Here is a 21,734-nt window from a genome sequence, read left to right on the forward strand (position 1 = left end):
AAACAAATAGAAGTATGGTGAATCTATTCCAATGCTTGTCAATAATTACATAAAATGTGAAAGATCTAAACAATGCAAGTGAAAGCAAAGGTCATCAGGTTGGATAAAGAAGAAAAACTTGGTGAAATTCTGTACACGAAAAAACCTTCTTTAAATATAATGACACAAATTGCTTGAATGTAAAAAGGCAGAAAATCGTATGCCAGGCAAACACAATCAATAAGAGTGTTGCTGGCTGTAATTACATTAGAAAAAAGTATTTTTAAAACAAGGAATATTACCTAGGATAAAGAAGAAAATTTCATAGTGATAAACAGGAATATTTATCAATGAGGATAAAAATCAAAGGTGTGAACAGGCTTAATAATAGAACTTTGAGATTTATAAAGCAAAAACTGATAGAGCTCAAAGGAGAAACAAAATTTTAGTTGGAAATTTCAACACTGCTCTCAACTGATAGAATAAGTAGACAAAATATAAAATTGATAAAAATGACCTGAACATTATCAATCAAACACGTCATTATTTATAGAACACAAAAGGATGTATATACTTTTTTCAAATGCACACAAATATTCACCATAAAACAAGCCTTAATACATTTAAAAGGATTTAAATCATGAATATTATGTTCTTTTATAATCTTATTAATTTAACAAAGTAATAACAGAAAGACATTTGGAAAAAATCTCCAAACGATAGGAAAGTAAACACCGCACTTCTAAATAACCCATAAGTCAAAGAAGAAATTTTAAAAGAACATATAAAGTATTTTGAACTGGCAAAAGAAGAAAGATTAAATATCAATATCTCCTTAAGACAAAGGAAAAAGAAAATATTAAACCTATAATAACCAGAAGCAAGGAAAGCAAAATGGGAAGCCCCTAGGAGAGTGAGTGAAAGTGACTGCTTAGTGAATACAAAGTGTTTTTGGGGGGTGATGAAAATATTTTGGAACTAAATAAGTGATGTTTGTACAACACCCCCAATGTACTAAATACCACTGAACTGCACGCTCTAACATGGTTAGGTTTATATGCTAAGTAAATTTTACCTCAATAAAACAAAATAAGAATATAAATAAATGATCAAGAAACTGATTTAAAAATGGAGAAAATCAATGAAACCAAAAGGTAGACTCAAATTAATATCAAAATAAAAGAGGGAAGACAGTCACAGGCCCAACAGATATTAAAAGAATAGTGAGATCATATTTTTAACAACTTAATGCAAATAAATTTTAAATTTTAAATTAGACAAATTTCTTGATAAATATGAATTATCAAAGCTTACCTGAAAGTAAAGAGGTGAGCAGAAGAGTCCTATATCTGCTAAGAAGCTTTTCATAGCTCAAAAGTTTCCCTTAGAGAAAACTCTGTGCCCAGATGGCTTCACTGTTGAGCTATCCCAAACGCTTAATGGAAAAATAATACTAATTCTACACAAAATAGTTCAGAAACCTTCTAAAAGGGAGAAAAATTTTCCAACTCATTCTATGAGATCTAGGTTAGCTCTGATACTAAAGTTGTAAAGGCACTAAAGACAATTACACACCAATATTTCTCATGAAAGCAGACACCTAAATTCTTAACAATATACCAGGAAATTGAATCCAGCAATATATTTTTAAAAATAATACACTATGATTAAGTTCAATTGATCCTAAGAGTACAAGGTTATATTAACTTTCAAAAGTCAAGTGACATTCTGGATAGGTAACAATTTTTTAGAAAACAGAAAGCATAAATGATGAAAATAAAACTGATAGACATTCTCAAATTAAAAACCTTTTTGGCTGGGCGCGGTGGCTCAAGCCTGTAATCCCAGCACTTTGGGAGGCCGAGGCGGGTGGATCACGAGGTCAAGAGATCAAGACCATCCTGGTCAACATGGTGAAACCCCGTCTCTACTAAAAATACAAAAAATTAGCTGGGCATGGTGGCATGTGCCTGTAATCCCAGCTACTCAGGAGGCTGAGGCAGGAGAATTGCCTGAACCCAGGAGACTGAGGTTGCGGTGAGCCGAGATCGCGCCATTGCACTCCAGCCTGGGTAACAAGAGCGAAACTCCGTCTCAAAAAAAAAAAAAAAAAAAAAAAAAAACACCTTTTTGTAAAGACACTATCAAGAAGATGAAAAGGCAAGCAACAACCTAGAGAAAAGGTTTGTAAAACATGGATCAGGGACTTTTATCCAGAATATATTTTTTTAAAAATCCAAATTTTTACAAGTCAGTAATAAGAGAAACAACTCAATACAAAATGCACGAAATAGTTGAATATACTCTTCTCCAAAGAAGGTCTATGAATTGCCAATAAGCACATGAAAAAATTCTCACAATCTTTGGCCATAAGAAAAATAAAAATTAAAACCCAAATGAGATACTACTACACACAAACCAGAATGGCTGAAATTAAAATCATTGACAACATCACTATGCTAAGTGAAAAAAACTCATTAATGTAAAATTCTTGAAAAGGCAAAACTATAGTAAAAGCATATCAGTGATAGCCCGGGATTAGGATTGAGAGGAGAGGCAGCCGCAAAACAGCACAAAGCCACTTTTGAGGGTGAGGAAGTGTTCTGAGTCTTGATGTGGTGCTGGTTGCATGACTATGTTTTTGTCAGAATTCACTGAATTCTAGTTTTGAAATGGGTGAATTGTGATAAATGTAAATTACATTTTAATAAAGCTAATTTGAAAAAATATGAAAGTGGCACCTTGAAAGGAAAAGAATCTTCACATAAAACAGTATTTGAGGGTGTCAGGAAAGCAACTTAATAATCCCATAAAAATCTTGAAATCAAAATACCCAAGGCCTTTTAGTTCACCTTATAATTGCATATTAAAAATTAATTTTGAGATCCATGACAATCCCCAAACGTATTCCCTTATTTTTATATAAAATTATCCTTTGCCCAAAATATGTGTATGAGCACCCATCTTATTTATAATTAATGTTTATAAGCACCCATGGCTTATCTATAATTATTGATGAGAAATATTGGTTATGTTTTCTAGTAGAAGGTTTTTAAAAGATACCAAATTCAAGTCTTATCAATTTTAATTTGTTTAGAAATCCAAATGATTTTCTAACAGTTTGTCAACAAGCATATCCTTTATATTTCTCCCTAACATCTGTTTCACAAGTTGGGAGTTTTGCCTAATGGATTGTATCCAATTTGGACGTTTATCAAATCTCAGAAAACTTAATTCTTCTTCAAAAGTGTACTTTAATTATTAGATTTCAGAGAAAAGAGAATGAAATACTACATGAATATTATATTATATATGTGTATTCATATGTGTGATATTTATCTAGATATATATTCATAAGAGATATATATTTCTATGTACATATTCATGATAGATATCTAATGGATATATATCTAGAAATAGATGATAGGTATCTTAAAATGAATCTCTAAATTAGAACTGGACTTAAAAAAGGAATTTGTATATTTTAAATACATTATTTTAAATTAATGTTTAAATGGTGTTACTAAAAAACATCATAAATCTGAAATACACTCCATATTTAAAGTAGGTTGATTATAAAGTAACAAAACCGAAGAACAAGTAGTTTGAGTGCTGTTCTTTAACATGAGAAAAATAACTTTGTAGATGACATCTGTGGATATTCTGCAAGAGATATTTAGATGTTCTCAGCGGTTTTAATGTCAATAATGGCTCCATATGAAAAAATTCACAAGTTATGCCTTTGTATGTCCTCAAGCATGTTCCTATAGTTATCATGTATAATCCAGGTAGAACTCTGCACTCTAACACACAGAAATACAGTCAACAGGAAGAGAAAGAAAGAGGAGGTAGATACCGCAGAAACCACGTATGTATAAGACAGATTATTTGAGATGGAATTACAGACTAAACTGGTAAATGTGAGGAAGAAAAGAAAGAGAGAGGAAGAGAGAGAGAAAGAGAAGGAAGGTAGGTGGAAGGAAGGAAGGGAGAGAAGGAGGGAGGAGGGAAAAAGAAACTGAACATTAATGCAAGCTCCCAAAAAGACTTAGAAAATTCTGTACTCAAGATAAAAAAAAAAAATAAGAAACTTGCATAGAATATTCCAAAAAAAAGACTGTCTGATACTTTGAGATATCAAAGTTGAGATAGAAACGAAAGTTGTGTAGGGAATTCATGTTAGTCACGCCATTTGAGTTCCATCCTGTACTTCTGTCTAATAGCAAGGGGGCTAAAGCCCAGCTGTGGGGTTCAAATCCCCGCTTAGTCATTTGCTGCATGGGACAGTAAGGATTTCATTTATCCTTTTTCGATCTCAGTTTCTTCACCTCTACAAAAGACTAATTAAATACCTACTCCAGAATCTCTAGGAGCATGACCCAGGCATTTGTTGTGTGTGTATGTTTTTTTTCTGTTTTGTGGGGTTTTTTTTCTGTTTTGTGGGGTTTTTTTTGTTGTTGTTTTTTTAAATAAAGCTCTCCAGGTAAATCTAATGAAAGACTAGACTTGGGAGCCTCTGGAAGAGATAAAAATCTAAGATTCTATAGCTATATTTTGTGGTTGTTATATTAGACTGTTTTTGCATTGCTATGAAGAACTACCTGAGGCTAGGTAATTTATAAAGAAAAGAGGTTAACTGACTCCCCTGCTCTGCAGGCTGTACAGTAAGCATGGCTGCGGAGGCCTCAGGAAACCTAGTCATGGCAGAAGGCAAGGGGAAGTACACTTGTCTGACATGACCAGAAGGAGGGAAAGAGAGAAGAGGGAGGTGCTATACACTTTTAAACAACCAAATCTCATGAAAACTCCCTCATTATCACAAGAACAGCAAGGGGGAAATCCACCCCCATGATCCAATCACTTCCCACCAGGCCTCTCCTCCAACACTTGGAGGAGATTGTAATTGGGGATTACAGTTCAACATGAGACTTGGGCAGGGACACAAATCCAAACTAAAGCAGTTGTACACACCAAACCACCATGAATTCAAACTAAATTAGATACTTAGAAATATGTTCTGTCCTTCAAACTATATTGCAGCTGCTACATACGTAGATTTTTTTCAATAAATATTGAGTAATTCATTCTAAAAAGACACTTATTTTAGAGAAATAATGCTTTGGGGGCATGAAGTAACAAGGCCAAATCAATGGCAGAATCTGGGGAATTCTTATCCACCTGGAACCTTCCACAATATACTGTGTTATTTTGGTGCAATTAATGTGATATTTCCATATATGTACAAAATTGTTTATGTCCCATAATTCATCGTTATTTCTAGGAAAGGAAATTCCCAGACCCACTACCATAATAATGTTATAAGTAGAATATTTTATGTAAACACTAGCTGAGTTTTTTGTTTCTGCATCTATAAAATGCAGATGTGACCAGACCTCTCATCCAGAGACAATGAGAGGTAATGAGACTAATAATCCCTGTGAAGGTAGCAGGCAAAGTTTTAACAATCAAAATCAACAAAAAATAACTAAACCCTAGGCTTGCAGGGATACTATTTCTTTTCTTATTGTCAGGCTTTTGCTTCTTCTATATAAATAAAAAAGATTGAGGGCATTATTCCCAGAAATTCTGCACCCAAAGGGAAATGTTGTGCTTATTTCAGTGGGAATTTGACCTTCGATTTAGGTGAAACGATCAGAGCTCTTGGATGAGCAGTTCATCTTTCTGGTCCCTGGAGCATTGTTCATGTACACTTGACTACATTTCATCTCTGTCCTTAAACCTTAAATGGTGTCAGTAAACACAGTTGTTTGATTTGGATAGTCTTACTCATATCCTTCGTGACATTTTAAGTACTTAACAATTCTCCTATGACTTTAGAGCCTAATAAAATCTGTTGACTATACATAAAAGAATAAAATAAAGTAGACCTCTCAGGTAGGCCTGTCAGAAAAGATGTAGGCTTCAGTTTACAGTGCAGCAGTTACAAAGCTCAGAGACAGAGGTATTAGGGTTTTTAACAGCAGTCCAGCTAGAGCCCTGTTGGGGGATAACTGTGCAATTATAAAAGAAGAGTCATCACCATACAAGTTTGATTGTGACCAATTTTATTTTAGAACTGCATTGTAGGGGGCTTTATGGTAATGTAGAGTTTATTCAATATTTTTATTTGCATATTTTAAAAAAAATTCCCAAAGCGATGCTTTCACATACATCTTCCCAATAGTAGTCAAGTCTGGAGATGATTTACACTGTAGCCTCAAGGATGCAAGAACAATGAAGTAAATCACAATTCTGGGTAAGTTTTTACAGATATCTGCTACCAAGATGAGCAAAAAGCTCAGGCTTTTAGGTCCTTTTAAATAGTTCTTCACCTAAAGCAAGAGAAATACACTTTGGAAAAGTTCAATTTTGAATCCTTCCTGTGGCTTTTACATAAGAAAGCGTTATGCATTTTAAGTTCTGGGACTCATGCAGTTCATATTTGTTGCTGTTTTAGGCACTGCTATAAGTACTAAATTGCAACAGACTCAAGAAATCGAGTTTTCCAAATATGATTATTAAATGGTTCTCAAAATAACCTTATGGAAGTTACACTGTCTGAAGGATGGTGACTTGACCTGTGATGCATTTAACATGCACCGTTTTTAAATTTTGCTTTGTCCTAAACATCATATAATCAACTAAAGGTAGATTTGATTACGGACTTCAACAAGGCTCACATTTGAGAAATGAAATAACACAGACATGAATAGATTTATAGGTTCATCGTATCAAAGAGGTAATCATTTGTAACTTTCCAACATTTTAAAATAAAAGATTATATAACTTCAACTCAAATGTGGCTTGAAAAAAAAAAACAGCATTCTGGATATAAAGTGTTCTGTTAACATTGCTCTTCAGTACCTTGCTTTATTTATTTATATATATTTTTGGTATGTTTGCATATTGCATCCAGAGCTACAGATTTTCCACAGTGCTTTTCTGCCTCATTCAAGTATAATAAAAGTAGAAATCTATAGAAGCTCTAAGGTTAAACAAACTGTACATCATACAAAAAATTAACTTAATTTACACAGTCAGAAAGTATTGGAAATGCCGTTTATAAATCTTATCAAAGATTGATCACAAAGGATAATACAATCTACATATGTGGACTCACCATACAAATGCCATTTTGATTTAGGTGGTGCAGAAGTGAGTATCTGTTAAATGTACACATGTAGAATCAGCAATTTGTACCGTATATATTTCTTTTAAACAGTATTATCAATACGAATCTAAGGTACAGGATTTTCTTATTGCATATTTATTGTTGCTGAGGCAGTTAGTTATGATACAATAACGCAATATTCATAATAATTTTAAATAAACACAAACATTTCTCCTGGCAACAATATAAAGAATATATTTTTCCTAAAATCAATAAGAACATTGCTACATACAGATTTACTCAAATACTGAAAAACATGACCTTAAGGCATCTGCCAGAAAACCAGATGTACATATTTATATGAACTAAGTTATGCAAGAAAAAAATATTGCACAAAATCCTATTATTTTCAAAATAAAATATTCTTCTGTCTAAATGTATATAATTCCTTATTTCTTCCTCAAATCATGTTAACTGGCTTGCTTGAAACCAGTCCGCCTCTTAAATAAGGTTTAAGAAACACACGCTAACAATATTACTGGGCTTGACTCAGGAAAGAGACATTAGTACTGACATAGGGTTTGTAAAAACTATTTCCTAAATTAAGAAGTACTTTGGAGGAAACTAGATTTTGGGATTCATTTTACATTCTTAAATATTCTGATTTACAAATATCTTAAGATTCAGGGTCTTTTATGCCAAACAAAACAGAATTTGTATAAGAAAATTTATTCATGAAAATAATGAATCTTTTCCTGAAAAATCCAAATTTTCTACAAGAGAATGAAGGTCTATCAATCGAGACATTCACAGTTTTCTCTTGATCAGGAAATCTACTTGCTCACCTTAATTAAGAAAGAACTAATTCATTAGAATTCCTGAATCCTATTGTTAGAACATTAGCATAGAATAGCACTAGTAACAGCAGTCACAGTTTTTATTTAAAAGGGAAGGACTGTTTCTACAGAACGCTGTTATTCATATAAAAATAGTAAAAATTGGATTCCCATTAACATGCATCCACACCTTCAGTTACTCCTAAACTGAGTACAGTGGCTCTAAATATTGAAAAGGAGCATCATTCCATTATAGAGAGCCCTGTGCTGCCTGTTTATCTGTTAATAAGATTAATAATAAGACATTCAGCTTCTAAAAGAGTCTCTGAATCTGCCCTTTAAATGTGGATATCTTAGCAGCATAATATTTAGCGTAACAATTGAGAAAGTTAATAAAATTAGAAATGATAGTAGGGTTCATGCTTAGAGCATGCTTTAAATTAAGCAGCTAGATTTTTTTTTTTAAACTTTTTTGTGTGTGTGTTAGAATCTCAGCTAATAACTTCCAGGCAAAGCACATTATTATTATTCTAATAAAAATTTTCAATTCCTTTTCCTTTTAATTTGTTCCTTCAGAGCAGTGACTATGTTATTTTATTTTCCCACATCTTCAGCTACTGTATCCTGCATATAACTGGTATGAAAAGTCAATGAATAGTTTTTAAATGAACATGTTATTAACTAATTTTAATTAACTGAAAAAATAATCATGCTATATTTTGGTGCCTTTCTAAGACACGTTAAAGTAGGTAATCATCAAAATATACCACTTAGTAATATTTTCACTTAAAAAAAATAGCTGCTAAATTCATATACTATTTCTCTCTACCCCTGAAATACAACGGATGCAATATCTAAGGGTAAAAAGATAAAAGTGCGAGTGGGATTCTGAAAGAACCATGGCTCCATCACAGGCCAGATAAAGGCTAAGAACCAAGGCCAAAAGTCTTTTTAGTTTATACAATTCTGTTGTATAACAGGTGCTGCTTCTTTGAAAAATAATTTCAAACAGCAGATGAGCTTACAAATATTTGGTTTAGTTACCATAGAAAATATGAGCACTGCAGAATATAAGATAACAATTTTTGTTTATTTCAGAACTCACCCCAATTTCACTTTATTCTCACTATATCCACCATAATACTAGGAAGTTCAATTTTAAGAGCAGACTTTGAATATTCAAAATTTTACTGGTTTGAAATACAAATACTTGCTAGTATTCTTCTGGATGTTTTTTGTTTTTAACACAGAATAAAACAGCTAATTTTGCATTAAAATAAGGCACAAATCACTTTTAAATACCTTGAGACAACTGTCTTACTTAGGAGTGGCTAAATATCCCCCAAACAAGAGTATTGTAACCAAACGCCTTGAAAGGTGGCTGAAAGGTAGAACAAAATTTAGATTTCTGAAGCCATGTTGTTGATTAAGCAAATGGACTAAAAACCAGATTTGCCCTTATGCTCTACTCACAGTTATTCTTCTGAGTTCTGAAAAAAAAAACCCAAAATACCATACCTCATTTCAAAATTCATATTAAAAGGCTGATTTACATTCTTTTCACAAATCATGAAGGAATATTTGCCAAGTGGATTAACAAACCAGAGTAACCTTTTCTCCTTTCCTTCTGATTTAAAACAGCTCTTCTGATATATGGACTTCTTCCATTATAAACTTCAGTAAAGTAAGTTGGAATTTTGTAATAAGCTTATAAAGGCAAAATTTGACAAGAACCTTGAGTCTTCTGTATTAAAAAATGGGGATTAAACACTGTTTTCCTTAATGCATACAGAGTCCACAAAGGGAGACAAGACTTGTCTGCTTGTATAGTCATAATGAACAAGTGTACCAAATAACAGATATTCACTTAGATTTTGAAATGTAGGTTTTAAAAAACCTTGGTCATTATTTAAATTATTTAAATTATTTTTTAAATAATTTTTAAAATAATTTTAAAATTATTTTTTAAATAATTTTTATTTAAAATAATTTTTAAATAATTTTTAAATTATTTAAAATAACAATTTAAAAATTATTTAAAAATTATTTTTAAAAATTTAAATATTTAAATTATTTCAAACTCTCTTCTAGGATTTTAACTGAAATTATATTCTTTCAATAAATATTTAAATGTCATCTTACTGGGGTTCTTTAATGATTTCTTGAACAAATAGTCTTAAATGTAAAAAAAAAATGATGATTGGGGATGTATAGAGTGTATATACTGAAAATGCTAATAACAATTTAACCATACTATCACTGCTGTCTTCCCCTGATTATACCTGTTTATCTGTCTATCATTAAGTAATCGGTACATGATTTTTTCTCAGATGAATTCCGAAACTCAACAGTGAATCTGAGAAAGAAGAAACAAATTTTCTACACAGAAGTATTAACAATAATTTATGTAGATACTTCTCTGCACTAAAGAAGGGAAATTATGACTCCTCACTCCTGCATGTAGTGACTTCCTTCCAAAAACTACAGCATGGAAAGGGCAGGAATAACTTTAGAATCACAAACACTACCGTGGCCAGGTTATCAAGGTCTGTGTCAGGATTCACAAATCATGTTGACAGTATGTACCCTAGATCTGACCACATGAAAATGGCACTTTACTTCCGTGACCATCTCCCCAAAACCCATAATCTCAGTCTAATCATGAAAAAAAAAANAAAAAAAAAAAAAAAAAAAAAAAGATCCAGCAAACTCCAAGAGAGCAGCAGTCTACAATTTATCTGACAGTACTCTTCAAAGCTGTCAAGGTCATCAAAAATAAGGAAAGTCTAAGAAACTGTCACAGCCAAGAGGAGCCTAAGGAGACATTCCAACTCAATATAATGTGGGATTCTGAATAGGATCTTGAAGTGGAAAATGAATATTAGGAGAAAACTAAGAAAATCTGAATAAAGTATGGACTATCAATATTGGTTCGTTAATTGGGGCAAATGTACCATTGTAACATAAGATGTTAATAATAATAGGGATAGATGGGAACTCTGTACTATCTTTGCAATTTTTCTGTAAATCTAAAACTTCTAAACTATAAAGTCAATTATTTTAAAAACTGAATTTCAGATGATAATATAAAGCATTTTGATAGAGATTATTAGTTAAAAAAAAGAATTTTTTTTTTTGTCTGGCTAGTTTTTGTTGTATTTGGCTTTCTTGGGTGGACCCCTAAATAGCAAAGGCATACAGAGAGACTGTGAAAACTTTTTAAAGTATCTCATTTGTAAACAGAAGTCATTAACTTCACATTGTAATTCAGTACTTCATATATTTTACTGAATGAAAGGTAAATGTATATTTTTACACTTTTTGGAAAACATGGCTATAGTGCTTTATATAAGCAAATTAAGTATTTTCGTAAGAGAGCTTTTTAATCTTGAAAAGATGAATTTTGACCTTGATGAACAGAAAAAGGCATTATTGCTCTGCAGAACACTAATAACTTATCCTTCAAACTTTACACATACTTTCATACATTATTTAAGTATGCTTAATACAGCTTTAAGATTAAGGCAATTAGTGGGTTAACGTTTCATCAGTTTCAGGCTAGTTTTGATAGTTTTGATATCGTGATCAGTTCATGCTCAACCAGATTAGTATAGTAGCTACTGGTTATGTGCATGGGTTATATATGCAAAGTTAATTTAAATAAAATGGATGGCATTAAGCACCAAACACTGGGAAATCTTATGTTCAATACATACTTTTAACATACATACAAACTGGTACCTGATTTAAAAGCACAGTAGAATTCGCTTTATATTTAAAAATCAATGCATTTCATATATCCTTGAAACGAACAAGTGAGGAAAATGTTCCAAATGCAAAAAAAAAAAAAAAAAAATTAAATAGTAAGAGTTGCCATTCCTACAAATAATTCTGTTTATTATGCGCATTGCATTGAATCTCAAAATGTCTCCATAGAAGCTTGGATGCAAGATTTAAGTTTGGTTTCCATTTGTGTTTTTATCTGAAATGTTCAAGCTTTGTTGGAAGTCAGAAGTCATATGACATAATGACACCACCTCATGGAGCAGTCCAATATCTTCTGAAGTCTCTTTGGCTTCTTTCCCTTCTCTCTCCCAGGGAACAAAAGTTGATGAATGCCGACCAAGACTAGGTATAAGCAAATCATCTGAAATCTGGCTTAATGTTTCCCTCTTTTCTGTTTTTCCTTTATCAGTCTGGGAAACGTCAGGGGAAGTGAGCTGGAAATCCAATCCTGAAGTAGGGTCACTCACTTTGTCAGCACTGAAGTGCTTGTCACTGTTTTCCTCTTGCAGAATAAATAGAGAATCTGTCAAACCACTAGAGGAAACCCGCTTCCTGGGAGATGGAGGGAGGTGTTTGCCATGGAGGGCACTATCATCCTGTCCAAGATTCCACTCTGCTTGGTCACCAGAACCCCCACAGAGGAGAGCCAGATTATTCTCACTAGGAGCATTAGATTTATTCTGAAAAACGAAGAAACAACAAATTCAGAAAACTTTTAATAAGCCTTAATTTGGTATATTTTTTCCCATTTTGAAATACATGTTAATAGTATTAAGTTCCTCCCAGAGAAAATATAGCCTTGAGAGTTAATTTTAAACATTTCCAAATGGCTCTATTAACAGGGATGAAATGGAATGGACTTTGGTTTCCATTGCCTAGCAGCTATCGCCTATCAAATTCAAACTAGATTATATAATTAACACCAAGTTCCGAAGTCACTTACAATTAGAACAGGACTGTTATTACTCATTCTATTTCTGCTGTTTCTAAAGCATTCAGTTGAATTTGCATAAAATCATGTTAAAAAATAAAATCCTCTTCATTTTTAAAGTAATAAAACAGAAAAAGACGATTTGAATGAATACATTTAGTACAGTTTTTTTTTTTTTTAACTCAAAAAATATGGGGAAAAAGTAAAAACATTTCACTTTTTTTTTTTTTTTGAGATGGAGTTTCACTGTTGTCGCCCAGACTGGAGTGCAATGGCGCGATCTCGGCTCACCGCAACCTCTGCCTCCTGGGTTCAGGCAATTCTCCTGCCTCGGCCTCCTGAGTAGCTGGGATTACAGGCACACGCCACCATGCCCAGCTAATGTTTTGTATTTTTAGTAGAGACGGGGTTTCACCATGTTGACCAAGATGGTCTCGATCTCTTGACCTCGTGATCCACCTGCCTCGGCCTCCCAAAGTGCTGGGATTACAGGTGTGAGCCACTGTACCCGGCACATTTCACGTTTTAAAAATTCCCCAGAGACAAGTATAAAATTGGATTGCAAAGTAACATTACTGCTTGACAAAATAATTTCAATTAATGACAATAAACACCAGAACTAGATAAATAAAAGGGAAAATGCTAGAATTTTATTAATAGAAATAATTTTTGGTGATTAAATTTTATCATATTTTAAAAGTTTTGACCCTTACCTAGTTAGAGGTTAAATGCTTCTACCAAAAAAGATGATAAGATCCTGTAATCACAGCAAAGGCAAGACTATTTCCTTCTAATTTTATAAGTCAAAAAACCGACTCACCGTAGGTTTGTAATCAATGTCATCCATTGATCTAAAGAAATCCAAGCTCTTTGCAGCTGCCAGCTTCCCCTGATCTGAGCTGTGTGTGCTCAGTGTATCAAGGATCTCTCCTAGTAAGTCCATTTCACCTGAGTACGGAGTCTTCACTCTTGTTTCAACAGAGTCATCACTTTCATAAAGATAAGCAGAAGCTTCTTCACCGTCTTCAGAAGATAACCTGAAGAAAAATAAAACATGCAGTAGCAGGTAAAGAACCATATTTGCTGCATGTAAGTAATCTCTCACCAATTACATTACATTAACGAGAGACTTAATGAGAGAGTTAACAACAAAATCAATTTGGTTCATGACCAAATTCTTTATAGTGATGTATATACCAATTCAAATACAGAAATATTTTGTACATGCATTAAGAACAAATAAACAAAAAGTTTACGGTACCTTATAAAACTGAAAGTAGAATTAGGGCTTTTCACAGTTTAATTCTGTGGAATTTGGAACCTTTCCTTACGAATATTGGACTGAATACTTGGAAAGTTTACTATAGCCTAAATTCACTTTCAATATTTAATATGGTTTCCCCATTTACTTATTTTAGAGAATGCATATTCCTTTACATAGAAATATATTTAATGAAGAAAAAAGAATGTTCATTTTGTAACTGACATACATCAACTGTAAAAAGCTAAACATCTATTATTTCCCTTATTAAAATTAATTTTTAATGCTTTTTAATACATTTTCATCTTCTGACATCACCATAGGTTTAAGTCTCCTGTGCCCTCATTTCCATTTCTTTCTATTGACTATTATCACCGTTCCTGATATTTAACCTTCCTCTCTTCAGAATGAGTAAGAGCCTAATTTAAGATGGACCTCTACTTCCCCTAACACTATCCCAGATATCTCTGTAGACATTATTGTTTTCCAAGAACAAGATATTTAAGATCCATCTTAGTTCCTGTCCCAAGATATCCCCCACAACATTCCAAGTACCACTGGGTCCTTTTGCTGAAGAACACTGTAAAAGAACAACATCTGAGCTCTAGGAGCGCATATTCTTCGAAATACCCTTCATAACCAAAAACTTCTGCTGTTAAGCCATACGGCTTCACAGGACACCAAAATCCATTACTTACTTGCTTGCTCTTTCAATGTCATCATCATCATCATCATCATATAGAGCACCATCAAGGCTCTTAAGAGGCCTTTTTAAGCGTGCCTGGAGAGACAGATTGACAATAAATTGGCATTGGTAGTTTAAAAGAACGCTGTTGAGCAAATTTCAAAGAAACGACGTGATTTGATAAGAAACACGTTTGCAAGAAATATGCATTCAGGGTTTTTGAATATTACCCAATAACTTGACAAACTGGGACAGGAAGAAAGGGAGGCAATAAGGTATATTTGCCTCAACACTTATAAATAAAGAACACCAATAAAAAACACAAATAACTGGATTGAATACATAGGCACAGTCACATAGTCCTTCAGGTCCTGATTTAGAAATACTTGACCTATCATACCCCCATGCACCTGTTACACAGTTTCAACAATTATCAGTATTTACCAATTTGTTTCTTTCATCCCTGACCCACACTCTCCTCTACCCCAGGTATTTTAAAGCTGTGCTTCTCAAATCGTTATGTGCGTACAAATCTCTAGGGACATAAACAAATGTAAAAGTGTAGATTCTGGTTCTATAGTGTTTCTGGGCCTGAATTTCTGCATTTCTAACAAGCTCTTAGGTGAGGTCAATACTGCTGAATCTGGGTGTCAAACTTTGAATCACTTTTTGAAGCAAATCCCAGGCAACCTATTGATTCACCTAAAGAACTTCACTATGTATTTTAAACATTTTTTTTAACATAACCAAAATATCATTATCATATTTAGAAAATTAATAATTGTTCTTTATATCTTATATTACTCAGGCCAAATTCGTATTCCTCTATTCCTCCCCAGATTTTTTAGTTTGCTTCTTTGGATCAGAATCCCAACAAAGTTAATATCGTATTTGGTTGATGTGTTTCTCAAGTCTCTTTCAGGGGACTCAGTTCAACCTTCCCTCTCCTATACCCTGTCCTCATTTACTATAAATTGGTAGCTACAACTGGAAGCTTGGCCTCAGTTTCTTTTTCATCTTCCTTTGTTTTGGGCAATAATATTACATGGGTATTGATATGTGCATTTTTACTGTATCACATGTGTAGGCACATAATGTTTTAATATCTCATTTTTGGTGGTACTAAGATTGATTAATGACTTCAGGTATGATTTGTTGAGCCAACCATTATACATTTCCTAATCAACTTTTGACTTGAAGGTTTTAGCATTCCATGATAACCACTGGCTAAATCCACTGTTTCATTAGGGGCTAACTAATTATGCTTTTGTAGAGCATTCCTTCTATATTTATTTGCTGGCATTCTACAAAGAAGAGCTTTACCTTATCAACTATTTGACTATTCCAAAATACAATGTACAGGAAAGACAGGACAAATCCTTGATTTCTTTCCTTTTATTTAACAATTTTCAGAGTGATGAGCTAGTTAGTGTCCTAACAATTTCTAAAGGCAAGTCATGAAGGTTTTTAAAATTACCATTATTAGTAGATATTTGATATTGTTCAATTCACTACAATTCCTCTTCTTGATGTTCAAATTGTTCCATTTTTGAAATGTACTATGTTTTTAAAATAGTCCTTATCTTTTACCCAATAACTTGACAAACTGGGACAGGATCTTGAAATATTCTCATATATCTTGAAATATTCCTAGATTAAATGATATGCTTTTGGGTATTTATTTCAAAATAACTTAATGGTGGAGAGACAGCATAGGTGGGACTGGGACTGAAATAAGATTGGCCATGAGTTGATAATCGGTGAAAGCTACATAAAAGGCCCCGAGGATTTTACAAGCTTCTCTTTCCTCTGTATATGTTTGAAATTTTCAAAATAAAGTTTTTTTTTTTTTAATGACTTCATTCTGTTACCAGTGGTAGCCCTTTCAAGTTGACTGCTGTGTCCTTTGACATCAACTCAGAAGTGTTTAATAAGCCTCATGCTTTTGGCACAATAAGATGTCTCATTTCAACTTAGAATTTTTCTGCATCAAACGTGGAATCAGCCATTTCTTTTTTTTTTCTTTCTTTCTTTTTTTTTTTTAATCCTGGTTTCTTTACATGGGAAATGGCATTTAAAGGTTAGAGTCTGGGTGCTATGGGTGCTCATGGCTGTAAGCCATTCTTTTGAATTAACAAGAGTAAACTTGAATTTGGACACTTCAACCATGACACCAGAGAGGAATAACTTTCTGCCTCTGACTTTGAGTTCCCAGTCTAGAGAACTGTCTTCTTTTATTGCAGCCACAGAGTAAGCAAACTTCTGGAACCCACAGGACTGATCCCTACTCTACCCTCTTTATGCCACTGCTTGTGAGTGGCAGAAAGGAAGGATGAGTAGCAAAATATGTTCTTATAACCCCTACTTGAAACATGTAGTGAGGTTCTCACAAATTCAGTGATTAAAAATATATCTGGGCCTGTAAGTGTCTAAAACTGGGGACTATCTCCTTACCACTATAAGTTTAAGGTACATGAGTTAAACAGAAATACGCAGAGTGGCCTAGGAACAAAGCCACCACTCACAGCAATATTTCTGTGGGAAAAATATATTTCACCCACTCCCTTCAAAACTCACAAAATACGATACAATCCTTTGTTTCTGAAGACAAGCCATTATTATTACAATGAGCTCTGTACATGCTTGGCTTTATGCCAGCTAGGAGGTCCTGCATTTAACTTTTTGTTTACAAATGAAACAAACTGAAACAAACAAAGTCCATGAGGAAGCTGAGACTTTCTATTGCTATCAATTAAAATGACTACTACTTAAGAACTAATACAGGAAGCTGAGAGAATACATACTTAACAGTGTTTATACTTGTAGAGTACTTTGCAAAACACTCTCACATACACACAGGGAATATAAAGTTAAATTACGTCAAGTCTTTGAAACTGAACAGCTCTAAGTCTAATGGATCCCATAATAAATCTGGAGGTATTCCCAGAGAAGCATATAATTTGCCCAAGGACACACACTTTATCAAAACTAGGAACCAGAAAAAAGAACTTATGTCTTGCCCCATTGTGTTGCAAGTCCCTTGTTCATTTTCTTCCACAAAAGTTACTATGCTCTGTAGCCGTCTGCATATAACACAGCTTCTCTAGTTTTTAAAGTCCAACTTTTTTTTATGAAGCTACTGCTTTTTCCACAAACATCTAAGTCATGATATAAGCTTCACAGGTACATTTAAATTTTAGTTTCATATTTCCTACCTAGACAAGGATTCTATCAATTTCTATATAGGGATGTTAAACAGTGTATCTTATGATGAGGTTTAATACTAAATGTAAAATTAGAAACAGAAGTAAAACTGATTAATATGCTGTTTTCATTTCCTTGGCTGTTAACCTTTGTGTTATCTATACTTATTGCACATGTACTTAAAAATTAATATATGAAACTTTTCTAAGTAATAGTCATTGACTATATATCAACCTGCATTAGGAACTACAATTTATATATAAGAAATAACGTCCAAACACGTGGTAGAATATGTCAATTACTTGACGACCTCTACATAATTTTGTTAAGGTCCCCCAAAAAAGAAAAAAATTAAGAAGAAAAATAATAATAATGTAATCAACATTTAAGATAGAGAACAAGAGCAGTAGAGATAATCTGGGTCCCTTACAATCTCAGCGGCTGATGGTGTTCTGGTGGGTAGCTGCTCTGAAGTACAGTGCTTTCAGGGGAAATAAAGGACAGTCTTCCTCATGTTCAGAACATACAACGCAGGGCAAAAAGACGTGGTCACAATTTTAAAAATAAAGGTCTTTTGTGGGGAAATGATAGTAAATAAGTTTAGACTGCAGAAAACACATCACGTATTCTTAAGGGCGCTAATATGTAGCTAGTAACAGCACATCATCCAGGTTAACAAATCACAGACATATCATTATCAAAAAAATGCATATGAAATAGGTAGAACCTGAAATGTAAATGACTATGAAGAGAAAAATAATCTCAACCTACACAATAAAAATAAAATATATATCCATTCTTTTAACACAATTGGGTATAGCTTTGAGGAAGGGTGTACATGTCTCTCTCCCCTCTATTTTTTCCAAATGTAAAGATAATAAACAGATGCAGCTGCCAATAGAATGAGTCTTGTATGTTGTATATATTCAGAGAAATATATTCTATTTCAGATCTGGATAGAAATCTCACAGTAGTATGTGTACGATGAGAAATTTTCCAAGAGTCAAAACCATTTTCATCATAAAATATGACCTAGAACTTCCTGAAATGCTCACTAAGTCATATGGCCTATATCTGTGAACAGATGCTTTTTTGAAAATAGTGATAATGAAATAGATTAAGAGATTGAGCCATATGCAGTTAACATAATGAAATACCTAAGGAAAGAAAAAGTAATTTAATTTCCAGAAAAAAAGCCTACAATTTTTTTCAAAGCTTTGCTAGATGATAAGACAGAGGACATGCACCTAGAAAATCAGTTTAAGTCACAGGTCTGCCTCCCATTACTTCTCTACCTGTTTGCCATTATTTAACCCTTTTCTTTTCTGTATTTTGTAATGTGCAGTTTCTGCACAAATTTTTAAGAAAAGGAGAAAAGATTTTTTTCCTTGATCAGATTTCTAATAATAACTAGGTTTCTTTAACATTTTGTCACAAGAAACATGATTATGATACTGTTTTTTGCTACCTCTGTTCTTTAGGAAGCGGTAATAGACAAAAATAACATTTTCTGAGTGTTCATAGTTAGAAAATAGCCTTTTCTACGTATAAAACTCAAACTTTGGAAGTTCTGATATTTTTAAACATTATTAATATTTTAAGAAATAAAGTTATTATATTTAATAAAGTCACAGAAAACAAAAAAAGCTATACCCTACATATTTTAGTCTTTGGTATCACACTGATCTTTATAATCTCAGGCAAAATCCTTTTTTCTGTTATTTCTTTAATGTATATCGACATTCGTAATCAATTCTAACCTGGAGATTAATAAATGTACTTAAGTACCATCTTATTTAGAGAAATAATACCCACATAAAAATGTACATATGCTGTTTCAGCCAAATGAGATGCAACCTTTTCAGCCCTCGAAATACCTCACAATATAGATTAAATAAAAAATACAACTAAAATCATTTAAGAGGATGTTTTTCCATCCTTCAAATCATCATAAAATTTTTATTTTTAAAACCTAAATATACATTTGTCAAGGCACAGCTCAATATTTCTTTTTACAATCTTGTATCAGATCATTTTATTTCCTCGATTGATAAAAAGCATTAATTTCCTTCAAAATAAAGGTCAAATTTCTTGTCATGAAGGAAACACCTATCTAAATATGGCCAAGATCTATCTTTTTGTTTCGATTTCCTTTCCCCATCCAACTGGCTACCACCCACCACTTACGCCACATCAAATAACCTGCTAGTTCCCAAACAGAATTCACTGCCACTCCGTTGTATAAAAGGTATCCTTTGTCAAGTTTCCTCTCCTGTTCTTTACCTGGAAACATGTGGCTTATCCTTCAACATCCAGCTCAAATGTAGCCTCTGGAAAGCTTTCTCTTTATCCAGTCAGTGTTCCTCTGTATGGCCACATATTTGCTAAACATTTGGCAAATGTACTATTAATCTCATTGTGTTATCTGCTCATGTGTCTGCCAGCACCACTACACTCTGAGCTCCATGTAAGTGGGATTTAAATTTCCTACTTCTTTGTGCCCTTTGCAACCTATTGTATGCTTTCCTAGCATGGAAGACAGTAGCATGAATGCAGTATGTGCTTACTGTGTGTTTGTGGATTAAAGAGATGCTAGAAATTCAGTGAATAATTAGAAGTACAGGATAGCAGCTTTCAGTAGGTTCTCAATAACTATTTGCTGCTGGAAAAAAAAAAGCATAAATGACATTCGCTTGCCCTTCATTCATTAGGTCCTGCAAGTTCAAGGTATGCCCGCTAGGAATCTTTGTTCTAACCCAAAGGTATCACCATGCCCTTCTTCAGCCCCTTATATTTGTCCTGAATTGTCCTAGCACAGGACCTTTGCATATGATGATTCCTCTATAAGAAAAGCTCTTCTCTTACATTTATCCTCTTTGCACTGTCTTTGTCTATACATATCTATTCTCATTCAAAACTATGTAGTAACTGCCTACCCCATACTAAGCCTCTATTATCCTGCCTCGTACAGTCTGTAAATTGCCAACAGAGTGATCTTTTTAAAAGGCAACCCTAATCATGCTATACCCCTATTTAAATAAATCCTTCAATAGCCCCTTGCAGTTTTCACGATAAAGCTCATACTCCTTGCCTTGCACGAGGCATCTGGCTAAGGTAGCCTCTCTGGAGGCTTCACCTGCCACAGAGACGTTTGCTCCACACTACCAAAACCTCCTTTTCTTGTATACTTCTCAGTGTTTTCTGCCTGTCTTACATGTGGGCTGATATACTGCCTTCTTTCTTCCTGGCTCTTTCCCGCAGTGTTCCCCCCTCCTTTTTTTTTTAGTTATCCTTCAAACCTTGGCTCAGGAGTTTATCTTTCAGGAAACATTTCCTTGCTCACCAATTAATTTACACAACATTAAATTCTCTCTCCAGTCATATAGCAGGCTTTTGAGGGCAGGCCCCTTCCCTTGCTGATTTCTCTCTCATGCCCTCAGAATCTAGCACATTGTGTGGTACATACTAGTTCCAGGAAAACTGCAAAAGACTCTGAAAGGAGCAAAATGATTATGAGGTGTCTGATCAGTAGAATTATGAATGCTGTCTAGAAGGTCCTGTAGGGGTTATCAGATTCTGTAGTGCTCTGCATCTTTCATTGTCTTTAACTATCTTGCCAGGATATAATTGGACAAATTGTACAACCAAGGCCTTATCTAAAGTGGCAGTAATGAAATCCGCTATAATGGAACAAACAGGCTGTTGTACTTATGGAGTCAATGCCTACAAAGCTCTCTCAGGAGAATTTACATGGTGCTTGCCTGAGAAAGTCCAACCTTACTGGGTTAAGGAAGGTCCTTTTCTAGAAAACCAGGAATCTTAGCAAATTTGGAGAATCTCAAGAGGAACTCACCATAATTTACAGATATTTCAGGTAAACCATATGGTGGCAAGGTTTCTCGGGCTTAGTTGCTTAGCTTCAAGATAGCAAATAGCAGAGA

General features: G+C 33.6%; 1 protein-coding gene across 3 annotated transcripts in view; it reads right to left on the reverse strand.

Annotated features, from left to right (window-relative positions):
* Positions 1–10,601: 10,601 nt before the first annotated feature.
* The window catches only part of DENND1B (DENN domain containing 1B), a 276,363-nt gene continuing 265,230 nt past the window's right edge, over positions 10,602–21,734 (reverse strand). For all 3 annotated transcript variants that reach the window (XM_017506062.2, XM_017506061.2, XM_017506058.2), the window contains 3 exons: positions 14,603–14,685; positions 13,464–13,680; positions 10,602–12,392 (listed from right to left, as the gene is read on the reverse strand). In XM_017506062.2, the coding sequence (XP_017361551.1) occupies positions 11,880–12,392; positions 13,464–13,680; positions 14,603–14,685 (813 nt within the window). In that variant the 3' untranslated portion in view covers positions 10,602–11,879. The remainder of the gene's footprint in view (positions 12,393–13,463; positions 13,681–14,602; positions 14,686–21,734) is intronic.

Source organism: Cebus imitator, unplaced genomic scaffold, assembly GCF_001604975.1.
Source record: "Cebus imitator isolate Cc_AM_T3 unplaced genomic scaffold, Cebus_imitator-1.0 Scaffold347, whole genome shotgun sequence".
NCBI lineage: Eukaryota > Metazoa > Chordata > Mammalia > Primates > Cebidae > Cebus > Cebus imitator.